Below are 19458 nucleotides of genomic sequence, written 5' to 3'. Positions count from 1 at the left end.
TTAGGAAACCGTCCCGGACAGGGCTTCAAAGGGGGATATCTGAGTGGATGCATGGGGAGTTGCTCTATAGTGCATGAGAAAATCATGAAGTTCATCTCTCCAATCACGGTTCGCAGCAACTGCAGCCCTAACAAACTTGTTAAGTGTGGCCATAAACCTTTCTACAGTTCCGTTGGCCTCAGGCAAAAGAGGAGTAATTCTTCGGTGTTTGAACCCACAGGTAGAAGCAAACTCTGCAAATTCCTGTCCCTGAAATGGAGGACCATTGTCTGACTTCAGGACAGAGGGAAATCCTTGTCGAGCAAAGATAGACTTCAATCTAGGTACAACAACTCTGGCAGCTGTCGAATAAACAATCTCCACTTCTGGGAACCGGCTGTGTTCATCCATTACAACAAGCAAGTATTGGCCAGATGGGAAAGGACCTGCAAAGTCAACAGCAACTTCTTCCCATGGCTTAGAAGGAAGCTTTGTAGGACAGATAGGTTCTCGTTTGTTTGGACCGGGATATGAAGCCTGACATGGGATACAAGATCTAACCGCATCCTCAACCATCTTATCAATGCCGGGGAACCACACCTTCTCCCTAACTAGTTGCTTTGTCTTAACCATGCCTTGGTGGGTATGGTGAGCAATTTCGACAACATGCTGCTGCAAGGAAGTGGGAACAACAATGCGGTGGTCACGCAAAATAACACCATCTACTATCGAAAACTCATCTCGAAACCTGACAAAGGACGTACAATCGGAGTGAGACCAGTTGCCGGACTGAATGGCTGTCATAACTTTCTGCAGTGTAGCATCCTCTCTGGTTGCGGTTTGAATCTCCTGTAAGGACATAGCTTTCGGTACTGCCTTCTGGACAATGAAAGCAACATGAGCCTCAGCTGCATTATCACGTTTTGGCTTCGTGAATGGGTGCCTGCTCATATAGTCAGCAGGATTCAGGTCATCTTTACCTGGACGATACTCGAGTGTGAACTGATACGGCATCAACCGAAGACGCCATCTCTCAATGCGCGCAGAAGCAGGTTTACGACTGTTCACAAGACCTAGAAGGGGTTTGTGATCTGTGATCACCTTGAATTCAGAAGCAAAGAGATACAGATGGAAGTGCTCAACACCATAAACAACAGCTAACATCTCACGATCTGTTTGTGAATATCGCTGTTCCACGTCTGTGAGTGCACGGCTTCCGTAACATATAACTCTACCTTCCTGAGTGAGAATCGCTCCGACTCCAACAGGGGATGCATCAACAAGAACCTCAGTTGACTTGTTCTGGTCAAAGTAAGCCATCACCTTAGTACTAGACAGAGCAGATCGCAAACTATCAAAAGCATTTTGGGCATCACTTGACCAATCCCAAGGAACATCTTGCCTAGTGAGACGTCTGAGTGGCTCAGTCATGGTTGCATAGTGAGGTATGTATCGAGAAACATACTGCGTCATGCCAAGGAAAGATCTTACTTCAGCTGGGTTTTGAGGAGCTGAGTGACCTACAATAGCCTTAATTTTTTCTGGATCAGCCGAAACACCTGTATCGCTGAAAACATGGCCAAAGAAAGAGATTTTGTTTACAGAAAAGACACATTTATCTCTGTTGAGTTTGGCACCACATCTGTTCAGTCGCTCCAATGTAAGGCTAAGTGCTCGATCATGATCTGACTGAGATTTACCATGAATAATGATGTCGTCTGCCAAGTTCTTTGCACCAGGGATGTCAGCAAGGAGGTCTGCAACCGTCTTCTGGAAAATTTCAGATGCAGCATTCACACCAAACAATAGACGTTTGTAGCGCCGTAAACCAACATGAGTGACAAAAGTAGTGATGTACCTGCTGGACTCATCAAGTTCAAGTTGGTGATATGCGTTGGACAGATCAAGTTTGCTGAATACTGTAGAACTATTCAAATCTGACATAAGTTCTTCCACAGTTGGCATAGGGTGTTTCTCCCTAGAGATAGCCTTGTTAGCCTCACGCATGTCAATGCAAACACGAACACCTTTTGACTTTTTGGAGACAACTACAACGGGGCTTACCCAGGGTGTGGGACCTGAAATAGGCTCAATAACATCAAGGTCTTCAAGACGCTTGAGTTCAGCCTCAACATCTTTGCGTACATGGAATGGAATTCGCCTATGACGCTGTGTCACTGGGGGAACATCATGATCAATGTGCAGTTTCACAGAGATGCCCTCTATCTTGCCCATCTTGCCATCAAACAGAGAAGGGTACTGATCTGGAAGAGAACTTGAAGCTGCAAACGAAGAAAATGCAAACTGAACAATATCCAGAGCTTGAGCAGTTTTGGCCCCAAGGAGACAGCTGGACTGCCTAGAGTCAGTGTTACCTACAACATACATGTCAGCAGTAACTGTTTTACCCTTATAATTGATGGTTGTTCTAAAATAACCCTTAACATCTAACGGTTGAGATGCACCGTATGCAAAAATCAATGGTACAGGCGTACAAAACACCACAGGTTACATTCAACTATTCATTTACACACAACACTACACTAGCCTGCAAGATTGACATTGCCTGAAACTCTGTGAGCATTAATCGCAGATCTGCTGACATTCCCTTCCAGCCACGGGGAGGCCATTTGAATTTCGGTTCCAGGAAGAAAGATGGGACACAATTGATTTTCATAAAAGTTATATGTTCAACTCCAACTCCGATTCCTCGAGCGACTTTCTCCTTGGTGTCTCCATCCGCATCCACAGGACTGGTAAACTCGTCAAAGGGACTGTTTGAGAGTGGCAGCTGAGCTAGCCTTTTGGCCAAACGTCTCAGGATTAGAGGATGGTTAAATATGTCATCAGACAATTTTAAAGAAAATGACTGATTGTCAAATTGTCCTTCAACAGTAGAAGATCCATGTTTAATGGAAATATAAGAGACCGACAGGGTGCTGAAAGTGTTCTTTGACCCTGAAGAAATAGTTTGCCAAAAGCTGTGGTCTGTTGAACGTGATTGTCCATAAACCCTAACGAAATCATCCTGGAAAATTGCTAGGCAAGCCATCTCCCTGACATGGAAGGCCGTCTCCGGAACCTTCGCATCTGGGTGAACCGTAAGGATGTGGCGTTTCATATCAGCTGCGCGTTTAATGGTTACATGGCAAAATGGACACTCCACTCCCAAGCGCTGATGTACAGTCTCGACATGTCTCTCAAATTGACGTTGAGTTGCCAATGTGGCATGGCACAACCAACAATTTTGGTGTTTCATTCTGTAAATTTACAAAAAGGTATAACAGTTTATAAGTTTGAAATTTGCTACTTTATATGTTCTCGCTTACTTATTTTCATCTTCATAAAAAAAAGTTATATGAGTCAGTTATACATAACACTCCATTAACTCAAATATATGTGTTTTACACTTTAAGAATTTTACAAATGTCTGAATGTTTAAACAGCAAGCCAATAATGTTCTGTTCAAATTGCATGTTATTGTACACATAGATATAGTTCACCAAATCAAAATGTTATATGCAAAAAGCAAGTTTATTTGTTTCAGGTATCAACGAAAAGTGTCCACCACCCTAATAAAAAGGCAACACAAGTACTCAAAGGTATCACACATTACTCTAAAATCGACTAATTACTTTTAATAGCACTATTTTGAAACGTCTGCTCCAAATATATAAAACATCATATTTATTTAAATATGAAAGAATAACCGATAACGAATATGGTTGCGCAGGCCAATTCAATTATCAAAACATGTGATATATAGCCCATATCACATACTATGGTGCCTTTAACACGGTCACCACAACTTCATGAGCAACTTAGCTGATTCTCCCCAGCTTTTGCAGCAGCTCATAAACTATATATTTGGATCAAACCGACACACAATATAGTGATATAAAAATTAAGTCATATTTACTTAATTCATTTATTTATTCGAAATCTGCACTTGACTAATTGCAGGATTGAGCAAACCAAGATGGAATATGGTTTCCTTTGTAGGGAATTAATCTGTCTATGTGATACACTTTTGGCTTTAACTTTAGTCCACTCTTTACTAAATAGGTTATGTCGTCTAATTTCCTTGTTATTACATATGGACCTTTCCATTTGCAGGTCAATTTCGAACAGACTCCAATACGTCGAATCGGGTTATACAACCAAACAGCTTGGCCGACCGAAAAAGACCTCTTTTTCGCCTTGATGTCATAATGACGCTTCTGATATGCTGTGTTCTTACGAAGAGACTTCCTCGCAATTGTATGACAGCTCACCAGGACCGTCTGTAACTGGCTACAATATGACACTGGATCACGTGCCTCAATTGAAGAATTTGGTGACCCGATAAATGCCTCTACTGGTAGGGTTACATCACGCCCAAACACCATCTTGTTGGGAGTTACACCAGTACTGCTGTGCACGGAAGCACGATAAGCCATGGTTAGCTGTGGAAGGTACTCATCCCATCTCTGTTGGTCATCTTCACAATAAATGGCCAACATGGATTGAAGAGTTCTGTTGAATCGTTCTGGACAACCATTACTTTGGGGTCGAAGCGAACTTGTTGTTACTTTGTCGATGTGAAGAAAATCACAAATATCTTGAAAAAGCTGTGAAGTGAAATTTGTCCCTTTATCACTTAAAATTTGTTGAGGACAACCAAACCGACAAATGAAATTATTTACTAAAACATCAGCAATAGTTTTTGCTTCTTGGTTAGGCAGGGGATAAGCCTCAGTCCATTTTGTAAAATTGTCCACTACTACTAAAATATATTTGTTGCCTTTCAGTGTTGTACTTAAAGGACCTAACACGTCAATGGAAATTCTCTCCATTGGTTCACCATTGATATAATTTCTCATTGGGGCTGTATTAGACTTACGACATGAACATTTATCGCATTTAGTGATATACTTATAAACATCCTCTTTTATACCTGGCCAATAGAACGATTGTTTAAGCCTATGTAAGGACTTTTCTAAACCCAAGTGTCCAGCAGACGGAATGTCATGCGAATACTTAATAATTTCATCTCGTTTCGTTAACGGTACAATAAGTAAATTTTGTTCGAAGCCAGTTTCCGTGTCTATGAAAATACAATACAATATTTGGTTAATTACTTTAAGTCTATCCCACATGCGCCAAAGTGTTTTAAGAAAAGAAGTACCATCTGATATTTGATCCCATGAAGGCCTATCTAATTGGTTTGTCTTAGCATTAAGAATAGGACTAATATTTGGGTCATTTAATTGGGCAACTAAAAGGTCATCAGGGGTCCAGCCATTTATAACTATTTGTGCGTCTTGTTGTATTGCTCGTATAGTTACACTGTTATTTTGGTTTATGATTAAATTATTATCACAATCACTGTCAGTATCTTCATTATTTAAATTCTCTTGTCTTTCACAAACTTTACATGGTCGTCTACTTAAAGCGTCAGCATTTGTATGTTTGAGCCCAGGCCGATGAACAACATCAAGGTCATATGTTTCTAGTTCCTGTAACCATCTTGCCATTTGACCTGACGGGGTTTTCAGCTTTTTGATCCAACTTACAGCTGCGTTATCAGTTCTAAGCAATGTTTTCTGACCATATATGTAGGGGTGAAAAGTTCTTGAAGCCATTACGGCGGCCAAAAAATCTTTTCTTGTTGCACAATAATTTTTCTCGCATTTACTAAGACCTTTGCTCATGTAAGCAATTACACGTTCATGACCGTTTTGCACCTGGGATAATACACCCCCAACTGCTAAGTCACTAGCATCACAATCTATTATGTATGATAATCCCGTTATTGGATAAGCTAATATGGGTGCTGACGTTAGCGCCTGTTTTAATGTTTCAAATGCACTATTTGCGTCCTCATTCCAACAAAATTTAATACCTTTTTCACATAACTTGTGGAGAGGTCGAGCTATTTTAGCAAAACCTTCCACAAAACGTCGATAATATGAGGCAAGACCAAGAAAACTTCGCATTTCTTTGACTGACGTTGGCACTAACCAACTATGGACAGCTTTTATCTTTTCCGGGTCAGTGGAAACTCCTTCCTCAGACACTATGTGGCCTAAGAAAGTTATTTTCTTTTGAAAGAAAGCACATTTGGAAGGCTTTAACTTTAGATTGGCATCAACGAGTCTCAAAAATACGGGACAAACGCTCCAGGCCTTCAGAGATGGTGTTTGCTGGCGAGGTTATATCATCCATGTAGAGGACTAGTTCTACCCACTGCAAACCGCGTAGAACATCCTCCATGCAACGTTGAAAGGTTGATGGAGAATTCGCGAGGCCGAACGGCATACATACCCACTGGTACAATCCCAGTGATGTGGCAAAGGCCGTCTTTTCACGGTCCTCTGGTGCCATTTCAATCTGCCAGAAACCGGAACACAAGTCCATTTGGCTGAACCAGGTCGCACCGGCTAATGTATCCAAACAGGCATCTGTTCTAGGAAGAGGGTACGCGTCCTTAACGGTAACATCATTAAGTTGCCTGTAGTCACAGCAAAACCTAACGGTAGAGTCCTTCTTTGTTACAATGACAACAGGAGAGGCCCAAGGACTTTTGGAGGCTTCAATGACATCCTGTTCGAGCATTTTCTTGACTTCATTTCGCTCAGCTTCCTGTTTTGCCAATGGTAATCGACGCAACGGTTGTTTAATTGGTAGCGCTTGACCAGTATTAATACGATGTTGTACCCGGTTACATTTTCCCAAGTCACTAGAATGTTTTGCAAAAACAGAACTGTATTTTAATAATAATAATGCTAACTGATGACACTCTTCTTTAGCTAGAAATTTCGAGCTTCTATCATAAAGATCTTTTAAATGCTCAGGCAAATCAGTTCTACTGGGGTTTACAATTTTATTTTCACTAGTTGGTGTCACTGATCGTACTTGAACTTTATTAAAAATTTCTTGATCAATGTATGGTTCACAAGTGCCAACTGATTGGTTTTCGTGTAAAGTTACAGAGCTGTCGGAACAGTTTACATAATTAATTTTAAGGTCACTATCGTTTGTAGTTAACACACCAGGCAACATAAGACAGTGAGGATTTGCAGAGCCGATAGGTTCCGCCAGCGAGTACTTTGTCAGTTTATCTTTATTAGAAATGCCGACGGATACAAAAGCTGCGGAATTGGCAGGAATTACAATTGTCCTGCGCACAATAACGCGACATGAAAAAGATTTTTCAGAGCCCACAAAGCACGGGATCTCATTACAATGGGTAACAAGTTTACCGCTTTTGTAATCAATAATTTCAACATATTTCAAGAGAAAATCCTGGCCTATTATGCCATCTTGCGAAATGTCACAAACTAAGACCTCGATGTTGAAATTACAACCATTTAATGTAACTTCTAAAGCAGTTTGGCCATGACAGTTAATTTGATTTGAACCGGCATCGAATACAGGGGATGCAAATGGAGTTAATAAGTATTTTGAAAGCTTAGGCATATTTTGATAAACGGTACTTGATAAAATGGAGCATGTTGCACCGGAATCAATTAAAAATTCTACTTCTTGAACATCAAGTTTGCCTGACACGTAAAAACCATTGTCCCAAACTTTATCAGAAAAACTACCGGTGCGAATTACATTTCCAGCAGGCCGATTTTGATTGGATTCAGTCGACACATGACCTACTGGGTCGACCGTGAGCCGTTTCCCTGAGACAAATGTGCAGGAACGTTTCGAGAAACTTCGCCAAACGATTGACGTTCACGCTGAGGACAGTCCCGGAAGAGATGCTCTTCCGAGCGGCACTTGAAGCACTTGCGCGACTCGCTCTTTGTTTTGGGTGACTGTTGCGTTGATCTTGCCAGAGACACGCTTTCAAGACGCTCCAGGCGGAAGTCGAGACCCTTAATGAGACCTGATAACTTCCGGTCTATGCCGTTGGTGTCTACGGCTCGAACACGGCTGGATCTTTGTTGATCATACCCGAGGATCGACTCATACTTATCGATCACTGCAGCGGCCTCGTGAATACTGGAACAGTTGTTGTCGATACAGCGACACTTCATTTCGGGTGAAATTATTTTATACAGTTGATTTAAAGCAACAATGTCCTGTGATTGTGTGTTCAATTGTCTGTACGCTTTCTTTGTGAGTTGTCTTATGTCGTCACAAAGAGAGATGATGCTTTCTCCGGGCCGGCGCTGTCTATTCTCCAACATCCCAAGGTACTTCGATTCATGTACACTGCTGCCGAATCGTTGTTTCATACGTTTTACCAACGTACAATAATCGCGGCGCTCGTACTCGTCCAGGCTCATATAAAACTACCTCGCCTTTCCTCGAAGACTGGATGCTAGGAATAAAACACGGCTCCTCTGGCTCCAAACACCAAGCTCGGCGCAATCCTCAAAATGGGAAATATAACTCTCCCAAGGCTCTTCGCCGCTGTATGGCTCTGGCTTGAGATGGGGGACATGTTCGGATGTCCTCCAGTTGTTACAACGGTCAACACCTACGTTGTTGAAATTGAGAGTTTGCGCTCGGCCATGTCGGCGCACGGGACTGGACCCAGCCTCGGAATCACTTTCCGACGTACACGGCGGAACAGGTGTTGCTCGCTGACGTCGACGATGGCGACCAGTAGACATGGAAGAAGTTACTGAAGCTTCACTCCTAATTTCGAATTCACTATTTTCTAAATTTCTCAAATTTAACACAACCTCGGAATCCGAACTTTCGCTAGCCATATTTTTTAATTTGCACTTATTTTATAGGAATAGTCAAAGATTTAAAGATTTATATTAACCACAATATTTATTAAATGTTCCTTGTACACGGGCCTTTTAAATAAACACAATATGTTAGTTATGCAAAAATAACACACAATATATTTTATATAATATATATTAGATCTATATTGCGATTCGCGAATCACGGATAAAATATTTTTAATTATCGAGGGATATGCCCCTTTAAACCACTTCAACGAGCGCTAAGTAAATACTGCGTCATATATTCATTCAATGACGTCATCACATTGGAATTTACTATAACTTCACTTCAGGCGGGTTTGTAAAATCGTCCTTCGGCACTGAACGATCCCCAGTTCTGACACCAATTGTGGCGTCCGTCAGGATGGGTTTATTGGTTTTCTTTGTGAGTTATATTCTTACAACAAGACTGGCGGCAGTTTAAATAATATATTTATTTAGTAGGTTTAATATGTTATTGCAAAATTAGACAAGTTTGGTGGACACTTTCTTGGAAATACGTTACAAGTTATTTTTAGTTACCCAAGATGTTTTTACTCACTTTACTGCCCAGACAAGTGGAGCTACCAAGATGGAAGTTGTGCTGTCAAATTCAAATTCTAGCGCCCTTATATACTTTCTGGAAAGTGCCCACGTGACCTTAACTGACCAATGACCATATGACAGCCTGCCAGCATAATAACAATAAACCAATAGGATTCTGACAGCTCGGGAATCACCCAATCAGAATCCGCCAGCCTGAGCTGTCAGAATCCACAATGATGCTGGCAAATTCTGTGTCATAGCGGCCATGACAGGTCAGATTTATGCATAACATTTACATAATAATGCATAAATATGGCTTGTCAATAAACAACAGGATCGAAATGGAAACAATACACATAATACTAATAGTTCTGTTAGTGCAGTTAATAATTCGTGGTATTACGGAATAAGTCATGGAAATGAAATGGATTATTGTGTTAAAAGGATGTAAACAATGGACATTGCAAGCCTTACACGAATAACAAGGTAAGTGCAATTATCATCATCATCATCATAATCATTAGTAGTATAACTTTGGAAACTGCATTCCACGTAAGTATAACAGTAAACAATAAAGCATTTAAGCATATAATGGGTGTGGGGTGGGTCATTACAATATGTTATTTGACATTGTGACCTTGACCTTTGACGTAGTGACCTAAAAATGAATAGGGGTCATCTGCGAGTCATGATCAATGTACCTATGAAGTTTCATGAACCTAGGCATAAGCGTTCTTGAGTTATCATCCGGAAACCATTTTACTATTTCGGATCACCGTGACCTTGACCTTTGACCTGTGACCTGAAAATCAATAGGGGTCATCTGCGAGTGATGATCAATGTACCTATGAAGTTTCATGATCCTAGGCATAAGCGTTCTTGAGTTATCATCTGGAAACCATTTTACTATTTCGGGTCACCGTGACCTTGACCTTTGACCTAGTGACCTGAAAATCGATAGGGGTCATCTGCGAGTCATGAACAATTTTGGTAGAGGACTATTAGATATCACTACATACCAAATTTAGTAGCCATAGGCTCTATAATTCTGAACAAGAAGATTTTTAAAGTTTGCACAAAATAGGCCTTATTTAAGCATATGTTCATTTTTGTGACCCCCGGGCAGGGTCAAATTCGTCCCCAGGGGCATAATTTGAACAAACTAAGTAGCGACCTATTAGATGTCACTAAATATCGAATTTGGTAGAAATAGGCCCAATAGTAATGGACAAGAAGATTTTTTAAGTTTGCACAAAATGGGACTAATATAAGCAAATGTTCAATTTTGTGACCCCTGGGGAACAGTCAAATTTGATCCCAGGGGCTTAATTTGAACAAACTTGGAAGAAGACTATTAGATGTCATTACATACCAAATTTGGTAGCCCTATGCCATACGGTTATGGACAAGAAAATTTTTAAAGTTTGCACAAAACAGGCCTTATATAAGCAAATTTTCAATTTTTTGACCCCTCGGGGCAGGGTCAAATTTGACCCCAAGGGCATAATTTGAAGACACTTGGTCGAGGACTATAGGATGTCACTACATACCAAATTTGGTAGCCCAATGGTTATGGACGAGAAGATTTTTAAAGTTTTCACAAAATAGGCCTTATATAAGCAAATTTTCAATTTTGACCCCCCAGGGCAGGGTCAAATTTGACCCCAGGGGCATAATTTGAACAAATTAGGAAGAGGTTCACCCCAGGAACATTCCTGAGAAATTTCATCAGAATTGGACCAGTAGTTTAGGAGAAGATGTTTAAAGAAAAAGTTAATGCACGGACGGACGCACGCACGACGGACACAGGACCATGACATAAGCCCCGCTGGCCTCTGGCCAGTGGAGCTAAAAATATGCTCATACAAAAATTAGATTTCTGTGGGTCATAATATATATTCAATCTTCTGTATATAAATAAACAGTATTAATTACCAAGACCTTTCAAGAAAGTGTAAACAATAGCGGAAAAGTAAATTATATCTGAACACTTCATGCACCTGTTTTCCCAAAATAATCACATACTTTTAGTATTATTTATTATCAATATACATGGAAGTTAAATATTGTCAATAAATTTAATCGTCTTAACAACATATTTTATAAATCAATAAACAACTCTTTGTAGTTCTTATTTTCGACTAGTAAACACCAAGAGCCCTGAAGTTTAACCCTTCACCACTTAGATACATATTTTTATGCATTTGTAGTCTATAAGACAGTTAAATTTAATGAATTACATTTCTTACTAGATTCAAGTTTAAAAGGCTTCATTTCCAAACCTTTGTTACTGATGAACAGCAAACAGCATAAAACCTGAACTGACTGCGAGTTACTCGGAGGCTGTTAATAGCCATTTTTCTAGTCATACCGGCTAGCACATGCCAAGTGCAAAGAAATGCTGTGAATACTGAGTATAACGTTGGAGTCTTTTGTTAATGTTTCCTAACTATCTTCGGTCATGTTTTGTTTTCAACTACGACATATAATTTATTTTAAGAGTAAGAGTCTGAGAAAAGTGATAAATAAATGAAATCAGTGTGCTGTAACCTTACTGTCAGAAGATGTAAGCGGCCCAATAAAATGGCAACTGTCAGACTTTTCCGACGTCGGATAAATGTTATTGCTGTTATGTTGGTAGCAACCACTTTATGGATTAGCTATCTTATCTTGTCAGCACCTGCAGCAACAGGTATCATCATTTTACTGATATTGCTTGATTTTTGTCGCAAAGGACCACGAAATCGATAGCCTGACCAGTTCACATGTGGTCGAATTTCGACTTTACCTTGATTTACCTTGATCTTCGGGCCGTAATATTAGACAACGTCTATCGTGGCACCTCTTCTTTAAAATGTTATACGCGACATAGTGCGCTACACAGTTGATTTAATTTTTTTCTTATTCCAGTTTTCTTTGTTCAAATTCGATTTGAACACATTCAGGGATGTTGCAGAGACAGTTTCTTCTGAAAGGGCATTCCACATGTTCACTGTCCTAGCTCCAAATGAATTTAGCTTTACATTATGATGACACTTTTTTTTGATGAATTTTAGGTGATGACCTCTCAAATCCCCTTGAGCAAAGTTAAATATATTGCTCCATTTTAGGTCGTCCAATCCGTAAATAGACTTATACAGAGTAATCATATCACTCCTATCTCTTCGGTACTCCAGAGTTGGTAGACCAAGGAATTTTAATCTTTCTTCATATGGGAGGGTAGAACATGCAGGAACCAGTCGTGTAGTTCTCCTCTGAACATCCTCAATCTTTTTAATGTCCTTTTTAAGATATGGCGACCAAACATTTGATCCATATTCAAGAATAGGCATAACTAATGATTTATAGAGAGGAAGCAACATTTCCGTTTCCATGTATTCGAAAGATCTGTGAATAAGTCCTAGTACTATCTGTGCCTTAGAAGTAATGTTTGATATGTGCTCTCCAAAATGTAAATTTTCATTGAAAGTCACTCCAAGGTCCTTCTCAGATTGTGCCGAGTCCAGGTGTATGAAATTTCCATCTTTATCGAGCATTGAATACCTATGCCTTTCATTAGTAGATCCTATATGCATGACTTTGCATTTTTTGGCATTGAAAGAAAGCTTCCATTTCGAACTCCAGTCACACAGGTTGTCCAGATCTTGCTGCAATTCATCACATTGAGTAGTGGTATTAACATTTGAGTAAATCTTGGTATCATCCGCAAAAATTTTGACTATTCCATTGACAACTTCTGGCAGGTCATTTATAAAGCAAAGAAAAAGTACAGGACCCAGAACGCTTCCTTGTGGAACTCCGCTTATGACTTTAGACCAATTGGACGTTGCTGGGCCTATCCTTACACATTGAGATCGTGCTGTTAGAAAATTCTCAATCCAATTTAGGGTAACACCATGCACACCCAGACAATTTAGTTTAAATAAAAGCCTATCATGTGCCACGCTGTCAAAGGCTTTGCTGAAATCTAGATAAATAACATCTATAGGGGATCCTTCATCAACACTTTCAGCCCATCTGTCGAGAATTTCCAGTAATTGAATATTACATGAACTTTTAGGACGAAAACCATACTGAGGTTTTAAAATGTGTCCTTGTGTTTCAAATAAAACCTTTGGATGAAGACCATCTGGACCAGGTGATTTATCAGGTTTTAAGGTTTTCAACACTTTTTGAACATCACTAATGGATATCTCAAAATCACTCATAGAAAACGGTATGTCATTTGGCACTTCCTCATTAAATGCTTCACTTCTTACAAACACACTACTAAAAAAAAGAATTCATGACTTCTGCTTTCTCAAAATTTGACTTTGCTTCTGAACCGTCTGCTTTTTTTATGATACTTATACTGTCTCTCGTTTTCCTCTTAGAATTCACATACTTCCAGAACGATTTGTTGTTTAATTTTATTTCCTTGGCGATTTTCCTTTCATAGTCTCTTTTAGCGTCCTTAACAGTGGATGAACACTCATTTCTGGTTAAGGCATAGACAGCATAGTTCTCCCTGTTTCTCGAATATTTGTACCGCTTCCACGCTTTATTTTTCTTTAAAAATGCTTCCTTGCATTTTTTGTTGAACCAAAGGGGGTTTCTCTTGTGTTTATCATTCCGTTTTCTCTTAGGTACATATTTATTGACAAGATCATTAAGCGAGATCTTAAAAAAATACCACATTTTATCAATATCCTTATCTTTCATAATGTCCCAGTCTATTTGAGCTAATTCTCTGTTGATAGCGTCATAATCCCCTTTATAGAACTGATAACTTTCCGAAACTTCCTCTCCTGTGTAGTAAAGGGCTAATTGAAAGTTCAAAACAGAATGGTCACTTAAACCAATGGGTGGTTGAATGCTTAAAGAATCCTGGTCAATCATGGTCTCTTCGTTTGTGAAAACAAGATCCAAACAACTTGGAGTTTGACCCTCTCTATTTCTAGTGAAAGTCTTGATATGTTGATGTAAATAATTATCCAAAGAGCAATCCAAGAATCTCGTTCCTGAGGCATTGATTGCGTAATTACTGTTGCAGTTTTCCCAATCTATATCCTTGTAATTGAAATCACCCAATAACATGTAATGACTGTAGTTAAGTGCACAGGACTGGGTTATAAGCTTTAAAAGTCTCTCATTATTGGCCTCGGTAGATGATGGGTTATGATAAATCACTCCAATAAGTATCTTATCATCGTCTTTCAGGATTATTTCACACCACACATTTTCATCAAAATTTATGTATTCAAACAAGTCAATCTTTGTAGCCTTAAGGTTTTTTCTCACTAACAATATGACACCACGTTTACCATTATGATTAGGCATGAAAATATTATAATTTAAAAATGACAAGTTATTAATATTATATTTGTCATAACTGACCTTCGGAAATACTTCACATAGTCCAACAATATCCGGATTTTCAGTTGCAAGATACGCCTCAAATTCTGCGAGTTTATTACTCAAAGTGTCAACATTAGAAAAACAAACCTTCAATCCATGATGAAAGTTCATGAAATTGTTTGTTTGTGGATTCAATATATCTGACTGAACAGACTTTAAACTTTTAACAGGGTAACATTTGGAACTGTTAACAATAACATTTGACTTATTTACAGGAACTTGACTATTTAATCATTTTTGATGGTTCCCCGCATCAGGTACTGCATCCGGAGGAAAAACTCTTGTCTGCTCCACAATTTTATCCCGACGGATAACCCACATTTGTCCCGGGTACTCTTTTCTTTTTTCCTCCAAAAGTTTCCTTAATTTTGCATTGTGTTCCCTCTGTTTCTGAGTAAGGTCTCTCCCGATACCAACCTTTGATAGCTTACCCATCCCTTTTAGTTTAAAAGCATTCCTAAGGATCTCACCTCTCTTTCCTCTGTTTCAATTCTCACCCTTATTGGACGTATTTTGGAGCCATTATCTGTAACTCGACCCAATCTGGTTATGTTAGCCAATTGTGAACGTTCCAACTCAATGTTCAAACTATCCAACACTTCACCAATCAAAATGGCATCACTCTCCTTTGAGTTACCTCCCTTAACCTCTTCCACATTAAAGAAAATCATATTGCTTACCCTTGATTCCTCTTCCTGCTTGTCCATTATCATTTCACTAACCTTCTCACTAATCATAGCTGGCATGCCATTTTTAGCTCATCTATTTTTTGAAAAAAAATTATGAGCTATTGTCATCACCTTGGCGTCGGCGTCGGCGTCTGCGTCGACGTCGGCGTCCGGTTAAGTTTTGCGTTTAGGTCCATTTTTCTCAGAAAGTATCAATGCTATTGCATTCAAACTTGGTACACTTACTTACTATCATAAGGGGACTGGACAGGCAAAGTTAGATAACTCTGGCGTGCATTTTGACTGAATTATGTGCCCTTTTTATACTTAGAAAATTGACAATTTTGGTTAAGTTTTGCGTTTAGGTCCACTTTTTTCAGAAAGTATCAATGCTATTGCATTCAAACTTGGTACACTTACTTACTATCATGAGGGGACTGGGCAGGCAAAGTTAGATAACTCTGGCATGCATTTTGACAGAATTATGTGCCCTTTTTATACTTAAAAAATTGAAAATTTTGGTTAAGTTTTGTGTTTAGGTCCATTTTATTCCTTAAGTATCAAAGCTATTGCTTTCATACTTGAAACACTTACTAACTATCATAATGGGCCTGTGCAGGCAAAGTAATGTAACTCTGACTGGCATTTTGACAGAATTATGTGCCCTTTTTATTACTAGAAAATTGAAAATTTGGTTATGTTTTGTGTTTAGGTCCACTTTATTCCTACAGTATCAAAGCTATTGCTTTCATACTTGCAACCATTATTAACTATCGTAAGGGGACTGTGCAGGCAAAGTTATGTAACTCTGACTGGCATTTGGACGGAATTATGGGCCCTTTATACTTAGAAAATTGAAAGTTTGGTTAAGTTTTGTGTTTTGGTCCACTTTACCCCTAAAGTATTATAGATATTGCTTTCATACTTGGAACACTCGCAAACTATCATAAGGGTACAGTAAAAGGACAAGTTGCATAACTCTGGATGTCATTTTTACGGAATTATGGCCCTTTTTTGACTTAGTAACTTTGAATATATGGTTAAATTTTGTGTTTCGATCCACTTTACTTCTTAAGTACCAAGGCTATTGCTTTCAAACTTCAAATACTTTCATGCTATCATGAGGTTACTGTACCTGGCAAGTTGAATTTTACCTTGACCTTTGAATGACCTTGACTCTCAAGGTCAAATTATTAAATTTTGCTTAAATTGCCATAACTTCTTTGTTTATGATTAGATTTGATTGATACTTTGACAAAACTACTCTTACCTGACATACCATAATAGACTCCACCCAAACCATCGCCCGTGCCCTCCCCCTCCCCCCCCCCATTTTTTTTTACGGTTAAAAAACTAAACTATTTATTTTGATTATTTTATGATTGAAATACCGTCCAACCATCGCACCCAAGAAACACCCCCCCCCACCCCCCCCACCCCCCTCCCCCCACCCCCCACCCGAATCCCCCCCCCCCCCTAAATTTTTTTTTTTTTTTTTTTTTTAATATCACAAATTACCACCACACCCTCACACTATACCCCCCCACCTCACCCCCCCCCCCAATTTATTTGAAACGGTTACAAAACACAAATATTTATTTTTATTATTTTATGTTTGAAATACCGTCCAACCATCGCACCCAAGAATCCCCACCCCCCCCCCCCACCCCACCCACCCCCCACCCCCCCCCCTCCCCGATTTTTTTTCCTTTTTTTCGCATTTTTGGAAGATAATGTAATAAATGTCCACACAATGCACCCCTCTTCTATCCACCCCTCCCTCCTTTGTGATTGAAAATGATAGTCCCTTCACCTTTAAAAAGAAAATAGATGAGCGGTCTGCACCCGCAAGGCGGTGCTCTTGTTAATCTCCGAAACATCCTTCATAAGATCATGAAACTCTGATGACTGGGTGTCCATTTTGTTATTAAACTCCTTCATACCATTGTTCAACTTCTTTACCTCATCCTCAAGTTGGTCTTGTCTTTTAGAGACTAAGGTGAGCATTTTAAACAACTTAAGTGAAGCACCCCTACAACCCTTGCAGTACCACTGTATGCTATCGTCAGACTTGACCAGAAATTTGTAATCCTCTAATGTGACACGCTGGCAGTTAATAGGAAACCATTTTTCACAGACACAACACACTAAAGCTTTATCCTCAGATCCCACGTCTGTCTTACACTCATCACAAATGTTGAGGTTTGATTTCCGCGGGGGCATTTTGTGATCTCACGAGGCTCCACAAAAAAAAGTCAAAATACGCCTAGCACACAAAAAATATATTCCTTAAAACTATCAAAAATGATAATCCACTTATTTAAGCACAACACTGACACATTTTAATTATGATTTCACCGCGATGTTAATGGATAATTTTGAAAAACATTTTAAATTATTTCACTCTCATAAAAAGTTCTACTTTCACCGCGCATGCGCACCGGATTTACTACGACTACTGTATGCCTCGTTCTCATACTTTCGTGTCTTCTCATTGGATTCATGCTCAATTTAATACATCATTTTTGCTCTCGCCAAATACTTCGCGGTTTAGGATTCTATTCAAGTACCGTAAATATGCAGTCATAAGTCGAGATTTTTTTCCTTCAAAAATTGATTAAAATTATAGTCTCGACTTATGAGATCGTTCATGAAAAAAAAAATCGAGGTAGATCGATCCCCGCGGTAATGTGTGTTTAAGTTGTTGTTGGTCACAAAAACTCGTTGATTTACAGCGCAATAAGTCTTATTTTAACTGACACGAATTAATTAAATCATATTTGTAACTTAACTTCTGCTTTATTTTGATAATTTAAACCAAAGTTTAATGTTAGCAAGTGTGTTTTTTTTACTGAAATTGTAAACAAAGAGTTAGTAAAATTTGCACGCAGCGTGAATTGACAGTTTGACATCATCAAAGGAAAGCCGTTTACTGTCTAAAGCCATAAAGCGACAATTTCTCGCAGACAAAATTGGCTTCCCTTGTCTAGCAATCAATATGCTGAACCAATCGTATTTTTGTTCATTAATGGCAATCGTCCAATTAAATAATAGCATGTGCATAGCTCCACCTTTCGACGGTTAATTGAGCAAGTGTTTTACGCAAGTTGAGGTCCGATTTGCCGTAATTACTCGGCCTAAGCATTATAACAACGAATACATTTATCTATGATTTTTCGAGAAATACTGATAAGTTCCAATTTATAAACTTCATGTACAGTTTCTTACAATGGCCAACGCTTGTGTTTACAAAATTCCTATACACATATATATCGTAAATCATGGCGCAGTGTGTTGTTGGGTTATTACTAATTATCAAATTGCAATTGCAAGGTAAAACTATTTTTAACTACCGGTACTATAATATCAGGTTTGTTTAATATAATAAACATGTTAATCAATATAGTTGCGTCACAAAATCGGAAATAAATTTGTTGGGGTCGCAATTTTATTGACGCTGATTTTCCAATAGTCTGTATTTTTTACCCGACTTATGAAGTGAACATACACATAATGTCACATTTTCAAACCATTTTTATGCCCCCGACTTATGAACGGGTAGACCTATGACTGCATTTTTACGGTAGATCGAGCGTTTACAACTGCTGACTATTTTGCCGAGAAAATGAGTTTTAAACAAGAAATGTTCCACACAGACATAGATATTTCTTAAATTGTGGTAAAAAATACCATTGCAGAGTATTATTGCATTATAAATCGCCAGCACTTAAAACAAAAAAGTTAAGAAATTCTGTGCAAGTGGCAAAAGCATTTCTAAGAAAGGCCACGCTCTATTTAATTCGGAGCATTGAGAGGTACCCGACAGGGTATTGTAACTCAATATGCAAGATGCTCGAGACAATTATATTTCAATTAACACGTTTGCATTAGGTTTTTTTTTCCTTCTTTGTGACCCGCCGATCATCGGCCCTTTCCCCTCCGATTTTTTGTTCCCCTCAGCTGGTAAATTTTCCCCATCGATTTCATTTTCCCCTCAAAAAAAAAAAAAATAATAATTTTTTTTTTTTTTTTTTTAAACCTTTAAATATATAAGTTAACCTGATCCAGTGTAGAAAAAAGAAAAATATTGCATAATTAAATTTTCTGTCTCCTTGAATTTGTTTTAAAAGCAGTAAAATATGCTTAATTGATTA

The 19458-nt window shown here is 38.8% G+C and overlaps 2 protein-coding genes and 1 long non-coding RNA gene across 3 annotated transcripts in view; 2 read left to right on the top strand and 1 right to left on the bottom strand.

Moving 5' to 3' along the window:
* On the bottom strand, positions 1 to 2367 carry LOC127858512 (uncharacterized protein K02A2.6-like). Its single transcript, XM_052395708.1, has one exon. It carries the CDS (start codon positions 2365 to 2367, stop codon positions 1 to 3), a length of 2367 nt encoding a protein of 788 aa, XP_052251668.1.
* A 130-nt stretch (positions 2368 to 2497) lies between these two features.
* On the top strand, positions 2498 to 5346 carry LOC127858272 (uncharacterized). The gene is made up of 3 exons (XR_008038836.1): positions 2498 to 3257; positions 3527 to 3581; positions 4096 to 5346. It is a non-coding gene; the product is annotated as an uncharacterized LOC127858272 (long non-coding RNA).
* Positions 5347 to 11794: 6448 nt separating this feature from the next.
* Positions 11795 to 19458, top strand: part of LOC127858268 (uncharacterized) — a 37216-nt gene continuing 29552 nt past the window's right edge. Inside the window, exon 1 of the mRNA XM_052395257.1 lies at positions 11795 to 11931. Within this exon, the coding sequence (XP_052251217.1) occupies positions 11823 to 11931 (109 nt within the window). The 5' untranslated portion in view covers positions 11795 to 11822. The remainder of the gene's footprint in view (positions 11932 to 19458) is intronic.

The sequence above is a fragment of the Dreissena polymorpha genome, chromosome 14 (assembly GCF_020536995.1).
Source record: "Dreissena polymorpha isolate Duluth1 chromosome 14, UMN_Dpol_1.0, whole genome shotgun sequence".
NCBI lineage: Eukaryota > Metazoa > Mollusca > Bivalvia > Myida > Dreissenidae > Dreissena > Dreissena polymorpha.
This window is presented reverse-complemented; position numbering and strand designations above follow the sequence as displayed.

What these genes read in the sequence shown, in the direction of transcription:
- LOC127858512 (XM_052395708.1), bottom strand. Translation starts at nt 2,367, where the DNA reads ATGTATGTTGTAGGTAACACTGACTCTAGGCAGTCCAGCTGTCTCCTT.